The following is a 9,487-nucleotide window of genomic DNA, read 5'->3' as shown; positions in this document are numbered from 1 at the left end:
AGAGGTACACCCTGAGGAGGTGCAGTCACACAGAGGTGCACCCCGAGCTGCAGCAGTCACACAGAGGTACACCCTGAGGAGGAGCAGTCACACAGAGGTACACCCCGAGGAGGAGCAGTCACACAGAGGTACACCCTGAGGAGGTGCAGTCACACAGAGCTACACCCTGAGGAGGTGCAGTCACACAGAGGTACACCCTGAGGAGGTGCAGTCACACAGAGGTACACCCCGAGGAGGTGCAGTCACACAGAGGTACACCCTGAGGAGGTGCAGTCACACAGAGGTACACCCTGAGGAGGTGCAGTCACACAGAGGTACACCCTGAGGAGGTGCAGTCACACAGAGGTACACCCCGAGGAGGAGCAGTCACACAGAGGTACACCCTGAGGAGGTGCAGTCACACAGAGGTACACCCCGAGGAGGAGCAGTCACACAGAGGTACACCCTGAGGAGGTGCAGTCACACAGAGGTACACCCTGAGGAGGAGCAGTCACACAGAGGTACACCCGAGCTGCAGCATTCACAGCACATCCAAAAGCGCTCCGCTGTCCTCGGGCAAGGATGAGTCCGTCATGTTATGAATAGAAAGTTGTATTTTTTTTAAGTTTCAGAGTTAAAAAAACAAGTCAGACCTCTTTAGTTTCGCTGCCGAAGAAAAGCTCTTCAAATACCTGTTAATGGCCGGTGATTAACGATTGTTTCCCTGATGCTGGCCGCTTGCCAAGAAGACACCAGGACAGACCCTCCAAGGTAAAGAGAATAGGCAGTGACATCAGAACCAGTATGCAGATGAGAAATGCATTGCGCCCTGAATTTTTACAGTTTTACAGTTTTTACAAGAAAAACCCCTAAAATCACGAGCCAACAAGTGACTTAAGTGACGTCTAAGGATGGGAGCGTAGTCCCGTACCTGCTTGGACCCTTTTGTTTCTCACCCTAACCTGAAAAGATACTGATTAAAGAGACCCCCCGGGTTTTTAAACAAACAAGACAAGGACTCAACGACTCTCCCGTGAGGACAGAGTCCCCAGCTCTGACTGCAGACCAGCGGACAAAACTGCATCATCCTCCTTCTCCGTGCCACGCCTGGGAGCAGCGGCGGCGAGGGCGCAACCCGTCGATTTCTCCCCACCTGAGCTGATTCTTCTTAATAAAGGCATTAAAAAGGAGAAAGATCTCCTGCCCATTTATTTCACGTCAGGCAGGCATGGTTTCGCTCATATGAAGAATTCCTCCTCCTCCTCCTCCCCTGCGGGCCGAGCCGGGCCGGCCGGTGCGGGCGGGGGGCAGCGCGGGGCTGCGGGCGCTGCTCGGCTCCTCCAGGCCGCGGGGGCCGGCAGCGGCAGCAGGCTGCTCCGCAGGGCCCCGGGGAGCCGGCTGAGCGGGCCGGGGCTCGGCAGGGCCGGCCCGGTGTCCCGGTCGGTGTCCGGGAGAGCAGCCCGCAGGCTCCCGCCCGGCTGCCCGCGGAGCCGCGCCCGGCCCGGCCGCGCTGCTGGCCCGGGAGTGGGACACGCGGGCCTCGGGGCCTCGCTGCACGCCCGCTCACCGGCAAGGCCTGCACCCGGCTCGGGCTGTGCTCCACCCTGCCGAGCCCTGAGCTCATGGCTTCCCCGCCCAGGGTGACCCTGCTTTACAGAGAGAGGGGCTGCCACACAGTCCTGCGGGATTCGTCCGCTGCCTGTATCACGGTGCTGCTGGGAAAGCCCGGTGTTTGTTTCAGGGGTCCTGGAGCTGCTTTGAACCTGTTGGAAATCAGAGAGAAGCCGGTTACCACACGCTGACCAAGGATGATGCTCTCGCCCAGCCCTGCTGTGCTGGGGTCACCTGCAGCCTGGGTCAGCTCACCTGGGGAAGTCCCTGCCCAAGGAGGCTGTGGATACAAAAAATCCACATGCATTCCAGATAAACACTTGGAAAGGAGAGCCGCTGCCAGTTACCACAAGGGGCTTCGGGGGGAATGACAACTCCATGTGGAGTCTGCGAGCAGAGCCTGGGATTTAGTTTGCAATATGGCAGGAGATCGGGGCAGGGGGGTAAATTGCAGATACTCATAAGAAAGATTTACAGTATGGGCTGAAGAGTTGTAGACTAAAGCTCTAGGCTGTCAGCCTGCTGTCTGGAGCTCGAGCACAAGATACATCTCGAGTTCAAGTGGATTACATCTTCCTTTCTGAGGAGCACAGTGCAGCATGGTCAAATCCCCAAACAAGCTTCCAAATTTCCTGTCAGTGAATTCATGTACATCTGTCAGCTCAAAGACCTTGTATCTACAGCAGGAAGAGCCACAGGGTAATTTAGGAAGGGACCTTTGGAGGTCACCTGGCCCAGTCCCCTGCTCCAGCTAGGATCAACTTCAAAGCTATGTGAAGATTCCCAGGGCCTTGACCACTCCAAGAGGGTGAAAACCAGTTATAGATTGAGGCAGCAAGGGCTGCCCTGAGATTAGTGTTCAGAGCAGCATAAAAATAGGCTGAACCAAGTAATTAACTTCAACAGAGGACTTCTGGGAGGAAAAAGACAGGGCAAACTATTTAAAATCCAAATTACAAGAAAAAAATAACCAGAGGTGGGAGGGGTTATTAGAATGGAAAGAAAGCACACTGAGCCAAACTTCCATTCTATTCACATGTATAATTCTCACTACATATGATCTCAGCACAGACTTTGTGGTTTTTTGTTTATTTTTTTTTAATTTGCATTCATATAACCTCTGGACGGCGCACTTCAACAGAAAAGGCAGAGATTTCCTAGGACACATCTCTTTGCCACTTTTGCCCAACTGCAACTCACTTGTGATCTCACAACCTTAATTGCAGGCGGTGCTGTATCAACATTACACTTAACAAAACTTTTGGTTTTGGATGCCAAAAATCTGCCTTGAAAAACACACAGCAACGACTTATCAGAAAAAGATTAGGCTGCTACAATCTTGTCTTTGAGGCAGAGGACGAAGATGTTAAGCTAGCATGCCCTAGAATGCATCAATATTTCAGACAAGCAGTAATGATGTTAATTTAACTGTATAAAAACTTCCCAAGGATCATTGTCGCCCTGATTTTTTAAGTTTTTCTAAGCCTTCTGATGTTTACATTCTTGTAATGAACTTTCTCACACACTATGTAAATAACTTATTGTTTTTCATTCTTTTATAGAAGAGAAACTTGATAGACTGTTAGTTTGTCCAGTGTCATTGGAGAGGTGGCACTTTCACCCTCCAATCCACTGTCACTTTTGGAAATCTATAAATGCTGGAGTCAGAAATTAAAAAGTCTCTTTTTACCTTGAAAGAGCAGTGCATCCGCGTCGTGTTGTTTCGTGTCCTATAGTGACAGATCAGTGCTTACATTTATCAACAGCATCACAGCACTGACAGACACCAATTACTGCATTCACAAATTCGAAAGAAAACATGAACTAACAAAATCATAATTTCCGTTTTGAACCAGGCCTGCTTTCCTTGGAAAAAAGCAGATAAAGTAGCTAAACCCTCCTCTTGAGAGCACCACAGACATACCTTGAGCAGAATTGTGTTTCCCTCGTAGTCCTGTGTTTGCCACCTGGAGCTGCTGATGGGCACGCAGGGGTTGGGCAGGAGGGGCACCAGCTGCCCGATTTCCTGCACCCTGAACTGCAGCGCTGCCGAGTCGGGCGGCTCGGCCGTCACCCCCGGGGGCAGCTGCTTCAGGCACAGCTGCACGGCCACGTCTGGGGTGGCGTGCAGCACGAAGACACACAGCGTGCTCTTCTGCAGCGTGCCTTCCTTCTGGAGGATCAGCTCGTAGAGCCTGACTGCGTCCTCGTAGTTATCAAAGCTGCAGTGGAGGGTGACCCGCAGGATTTCGGGGCCGCGCTGCGCCCGCCTGACGCCCCACACGGGCAGCTGCTCGTCCAGCCCGTAGAAGTCCTGCTGGCACGGGGCACAGGGCGGGCTCTGCCCCTTGGCAAACTGGGCACGCTGGTAGCGCCAGGGAGGGCGCTGGAATTGCTCGTGGACCTGGAAGATCCGTTCTTCTCCCAAGTCCTCGTGCAGAAAAAGGAGGATGGATATTCCAGGAAAGCTGCAGCTCCTCTTGCGGTACCTCTCATAGTATTTCAGCGGAGGAGTTCGCTCAGACACCAGGAAAAGGCGAATGTCGAGGCAGAGCCAGTCCAAAATTCGATCCAGAGTTTGCTGCAGAGGAAATGAGTGTCCCAAATGGGTGAGGAGATGCACAGTCAGCAGAGACTCTGCTCCATCATCCATCGCAGAGACTCCAGGCAAAAAAACCAGACAAATTGGTGCCTTCCTTTTACTCTGCCTCGGGAACACAAGGATGTATTCTGAGCCTTGAAGAGAATGAGTTTGGACTCCTGCAGGCTTTGCAGTAACTTGATGAAACACGTGGGTAAGCACAGAGAACCTGCAGAGGGGGCAGGTGCGGAGTGAAAAGCTTTAAGCGAGCGGTCCCAGGTCACATCAAGGCTCACTCCCAGCTCTGGGGCTGTGGGCACTGAGTACCTGCGACCCAAGTGTCCAGGAACAGCACTGCATCCTCCTGCTGCTGCCCTTCTCAACACAGGACAGCACAGATGCACAGCCCTGCGACACAGGCAGCGGTTTTCCAGGGTGAGGGGATGCTCCCTTGTTCCCAGCAGTGGAAGTGGCTGCTCTGGACCCAGCTGGGTCCCACCAGTGCAATCACTGCCTTTGCCAAGCCCACGTGGCACTCACGGCTGAAACCCTCCGCAAATTTCCTTGTAGTCAGCAGGCTGGCTTTGGCTCATTGTACAAAGCCTGTGATCTCTGTGAGTCCCACCCTTCTGGGGCACGCAGATAAGCTGCTCTTTGAAAACAAGGAAGGAAAACAAAATAACAAAAGAAAAGACCCAACCATGTGATATAACAGATAACAATAAGGGCAGATATAAATCAGGAAAGAGGAGCTTTGGGAAAAAACCTCGACTCATAGTAACACCTTTCACAACACAGGTAACTTGGTGCCTAACTGGAAACCAGGTCCTGGGTTATTGTACATAGCCCATAAAAGCTGGGTACCAGACTTCCCATTTTCAGTGCCCTCTTTGCTTCTTTTTCCTCCTTTACTTTTTTTTCCTCCCCCTGAGATACCCATGTAATCAGCAGCCTTAATCAAAGTCCAGGGTTTTTTTTCTTGCTCCTTGGGTTTGCATGTTGGTACTCATCTTACTGCGTAAGCTACACTAGGAATGCTGAAAATACACTGCTTTCCAGGTCTCTTCTAGTGTGGACAATAAATCACACTGTCCCTTCATCTCCCTGTTTGCCAGCCCAGCAGCAGCACAATACAGGTCAAGCCAAACCCACTTCCTATACTGAGCTGCCCCCACTGTAGCCAGCGCTTAAATCAAAACTGGGGCCTCTGGTGATCTGTCCAGCTCCATCTAATTAAGGGCAGCACATCTCTCTCTGCTGACATGCCAACTTCCCTCTCAAACAGCCAAGCACACAAAGCAGTGGTTCACTGTTAAGAAATCCCAGCATTAATAAGTCTGTTATTCAAATTTTTGAACTATTTTTTTTTTTAATATGACCCTAACTTTATATTCAACTAAGTAAAATCTCCAGGGTCTAAAGGTATAAGCAGCAGTGCCTTGGTTTCCTTTAGGGAGATCTCTCTCACTGGTAGAAACTCACACTCATGCTTAAAAAGCTACACTGATACCTATGTACAATAAACATTTTTTTAAAGTCTAAAAAATTAGGAAAAAAGATATTTTGCACCCACCTGCAACACTGCGAGCAAGTAACAACTGCTGTTGGGAGGGAGACAAAAACAAAATCCAGCCTTCAGACAATTCCAGGAAGAGAGTGAAGAGTGCAAGTGCTCAAAACATTAAAATGCTCTAGATGAGCTCTGAACAACACAATTTCACTAAAATATGGAAAAGGAAATGATTCATCAACTCCTTGCTACAGGGCAGGGGCAGGCAGTCATCTGCCTTCCTGCCTGTGGAGAACAGGGGAGTTTGCCTGTACAGGAAAACACTGAAACTGAGTAAATTCATCAGGGCTTGGTTTGTGGCTGGGAGCAGCTCCCATGAGCAGGTTCCCCTGTTCCCACCCCAGGTGAAGATCCTTGGGCTGCTGCTGCACCTCAGCCAGTGCCTGCCCACTGCCCCTCCTCCCTGGAGCAGGACCCCACTCCTGCCCTGCAACCTGCTCCCTCCCAGGGCAGTGGAAAGGGAGCAAGGGCAGGCTGTCCTCCTGCAGAGCCACCACTGCTGGCTTGTGCAGCTCTCAGCCCCAGGCCTGCTCCAATCTGCTGGATAAAATCTGGTGGGCAGCTGCAGCTCTGTGGTGGGTGTGACAGGGGACTGAGGATGTGAATTCTTGCACAGCAAGTGGAGAGTAAGGGCTGGTTAGGGAATGATGCAGAAACTTCGGCCCTCTCCGTGGCCAGCGGGAGGCAAATTGTTTTCCAGATGGGCAGGTGCCTCCCACAGAGGTTGCTGAAGGTATGCAGCATCTCTCCTGTTTTCACAATGTCCAAAAACCTGAGCCTTACTCACAAAAAGGGCTAAATCTGGAATCCTCCACCATGTGTTTCTTCTGTTTCTACTTGCTGGGGTGAGACAAGGAACCAATCTCAGCTCTGAAACTCTACCTGATGAAGCTGCCTGGAGAACAGTTTTAGGGCTGGATCTCAGCTCCCCAGCAGCTCTGGGTCAGGAGAACCCACGAATCCTCCTGCAAGGAGCATGAGAGGAGCTGAAGCTCAGCCTTTGCCTGACCCTCTCCCTCAGAGGGCAGCCCCACCACACAGCCAAACCCTCCTGCTCCTGTTCCACTTGCTCTGACAACTCAGTGTTCTTAGGGAAGGGCTCAAACCAGGTTCCACAGCCTCAGACAAGGGTACCCTCATGCCCTCCCTTTGTGTCAAATCTACTGCTCCCCAAGCCTTGGGATAAAACCTGGGTGCAATGGCCCGAACTGGTGCAGCTGGTGAGCTCAGAGCCTTCACCCACTGCTGCTGTCAGGGGAACACAAAACTGCCACAACATGCCTTCCTTCGCAGCTTTTTCCCTGGAACCAGCCCTAGCCCTAGGCTGCTTTTCCTGCCTCGGGCTAGGGAAAAGGGAAGAGGGATGGCTGCCACCAGAGCAAAGTGCTGGCTTTTGCTGGGCCATCTAAGAAAAGCAAAGTGCTGATTTCACTCCAATCCCTGAATGGAATGAGTCCTTGCCTTCATCTCTGCCTCCCCTTCCCCCAGCTTCCCAGTCGCTGCCAAAAGGAAAAGCACATTTTTCACTGTGACCTACTGAACGCGCCAGGAAAGATTTCTGCAAGAGATTAGAAAAATAGCAGTTCAATCATACATGAAAAGCCACTTTGCGGAGGGGAGGAGGGGTGAACACTTCTGATATGGGACTCAAAAAACTCAGGGCCCCATTCCCACCTGGCAGTGACTGGTAACACAGCAGAACATGCAGGAAGCTGCTGGGGCACTCCAGCTGTGTGTAAGAGCAGGAGAAATATGAACTGGCACTAATGCATGCACTGGTAAGCCCTGCACAAATTAAAGTCCAAACATATACAACTAATAAACACTTTATGGTATGAAACCTCAGAGAACACTGTGTGCTGTAAGTCTAAAATTCTACAGTGGAAAGTCTTTTAATTAATTTAATTAAAAATTCCTTTCCATAATCAATTCCTGAGTTGTGCCTAGTCCTCTGCACTGTTCAGAGCCCTTTGCTCCAGCTGACACCATCAAAAGTGATGATGCATCACAGGATTTAATAAGTTCAGAGCAACACCTGTAAGGAAGGTACTTTACAAGGATTATTAGAATGTAATTAACTGGAGAGAGACTGAGTATTTATTACCTAAGCACCTTGGGAGAAGGCCTCATTAAATACATGACTCAGGCTTCCTAATTTCCTTTAAAAACTTTTTTTGTTTTACACCAATCTCAAGCTCTGCCTATAACAAGGACAAAACTACTAAACTAACCTACTAGATGACAATTATATACAGCATACACAGTACAGAGACAAAAATCAAGATTAAGACCTTACTTGAATACAAAAGCCTTTTCAAAGGTTGTCTCTGGCTTCAAACTCTGTGACTCCAATCCATCATCACTTTGAAGGAACTAAAGATCCAATGACCAAAAGACCAAAACCCCATCTAACCTACTGCATTTAAGTAGATTAAACCACATCTTCCCTGAGCACCTGGTGACTGCAGTAAGGAGAATAAGCAAAGTTATCCTCAGGTGATGCAGGCTTTGGGGCAAGGGCAAAGCTGAAAGCAGCACTGGGACACAGAGGTGAGCTTCCTAGTAGTAACAAATATGTTGTAGAAAGGCACTGCATGGCCTTGGCTGGTTGTCATATTCATCTCTCACCAGATTATGTGTCCTCAGCCAGGGCACTAGCAGACAATTCCATTTTTCCTCAGTTTTCAGTTTGTCTAAAATATTTTTTAAAAAACCCAAAACACTCCATGCACCCAAATGGAGACCCACTAAACACAATGAGCCAACTGGAGGTTATAGCAGAAACAAGTATTTGGTAACAAAGGTCAGAGAAGGGGTCAGGTTGGAAGGGCCCTCCATGGGGCATCTGGTCCAACCTGCCTGCTCAGGCAGGATCAGCCCAGAGCACATGGCACAGGATTGGGTCCAGATGGTTCTGGAATATCTCCAGTGAGGGGAGACTCCACACCCTCTCTGGGCAACCTGATCCAGTGAAGTTCTTCCTCACATTCAGGTGCAACTTCCTGGGCATCAGTTTCTGCCATTGCTTCACACCACAGAGCAGAGCCTGCTCCATTCTCTCAACACCCTCCCTTCAGTCCCTTGTAGACTGATTTGATCCCCTCTCAGTCTTCTTGAGACACAACAAGCCCAACTCTCTTAGCTTTTCCTGTGGTGACACTGAAGGGCCAGCATTCAGCACTGACCCAAATGGCATCTCTGGGATCCCTCTGCCACATCCCCAGTGTCACCCTTCCACAGGTCAGAGTGGGACAAAGGGGAAGTCAGCCTGCTACACATGAATTTAAGGGACTCATTTCTGAAAGTTTTAACCCAGCAATTTTTATATACATTACACCTCAATTAAAAATCTTCCAGAAAAAGAAAACAGGCCAATCTGAACAAACCCAAGACTTGCAGGGCCCAGTGAAGTGTTTGTTTAATCAGCTTACATTTAGCATTGTTGAAGGCGGCTGAGAGCAGAATTGTTGGAAGGCCAGCAGCAGGGTGGGTGTGACTGCACCCAGCCGAGCGCTAATAAGAGCGAGCCCCCAGGAGGTGCTGACCCTGCCAGCCAGGCCAAGCTCCAGCTTCAGGAACAAGTCAGACCCAGGCACTGTGAAGGCTTCTAATTACTCCCTTTCCTGAAGACAACCTTCCTGAGATACAGAATAATACACCCAAACTTCTAATTAAGAGAGCCTTGGCCTGGATCCCACATTATTCTGGAATTGCAGATTTGCATAATTAAGTTGATACCAAATGCT

General features: G+C 50.1%; 1 protein-coding gene across 2 annotated transcripts; it reads right to left on the bottom strand.

The window, feature by feature from the left end:
- Positions 1-214: 214 nt before the first annotated feature.
- On the bottom strand, positions 215-6,062 carry FAM124B (family with sequence similarity 124 member B). Of its 2 annotated transcripts, none has more exons than XM_064385978.1 (3): positions 5,745-6,062; positions 3,515-4,823; positions 215-1,742 (listed from the first exon to the last, which is right to left on the bottom strand). In XM_064385978.1, exons 2-3 carry the CDS (start codon positions 4,241-4,243, stop codon positions 1,218-1,220), a joined length of 1,254 nt encoding a protein of 417 aa, XP_064242048.1. In that variant the 5' UTR covers positions 4,244-4,823; positions 5,745-6,062; the 3' UTR covers positions 215-1,217. The 2 variants fall into 2 exon arrangements, with proteins under 2 accessions (XP_064242048.1, XP_064242046.1); XM_064385976.1 differs by having other exon boundaries at positions 3,515-4,818.
- Positions 6,063-9,487: the final 3,425 nt, after the last annotated feature.

Source organism: Passer domesticus, chromosome 11, assembly GCF_036417665.1.
Source record: "Passer domesticus isolate bPasDom1 chromosome 11, bPasDom1.hap1, whole genome shotgun sequence".
NCBI lineage: Eukaryota > Metazoa > Chordata > Aves > Passeriformes > Passeridae > Passer > Passer domesticus.
The sequence above is the reverse complement of the archived record's forward strand: the minus strand, read 5'-3'. Positions and strand labels throughout refer to the sequence as shown.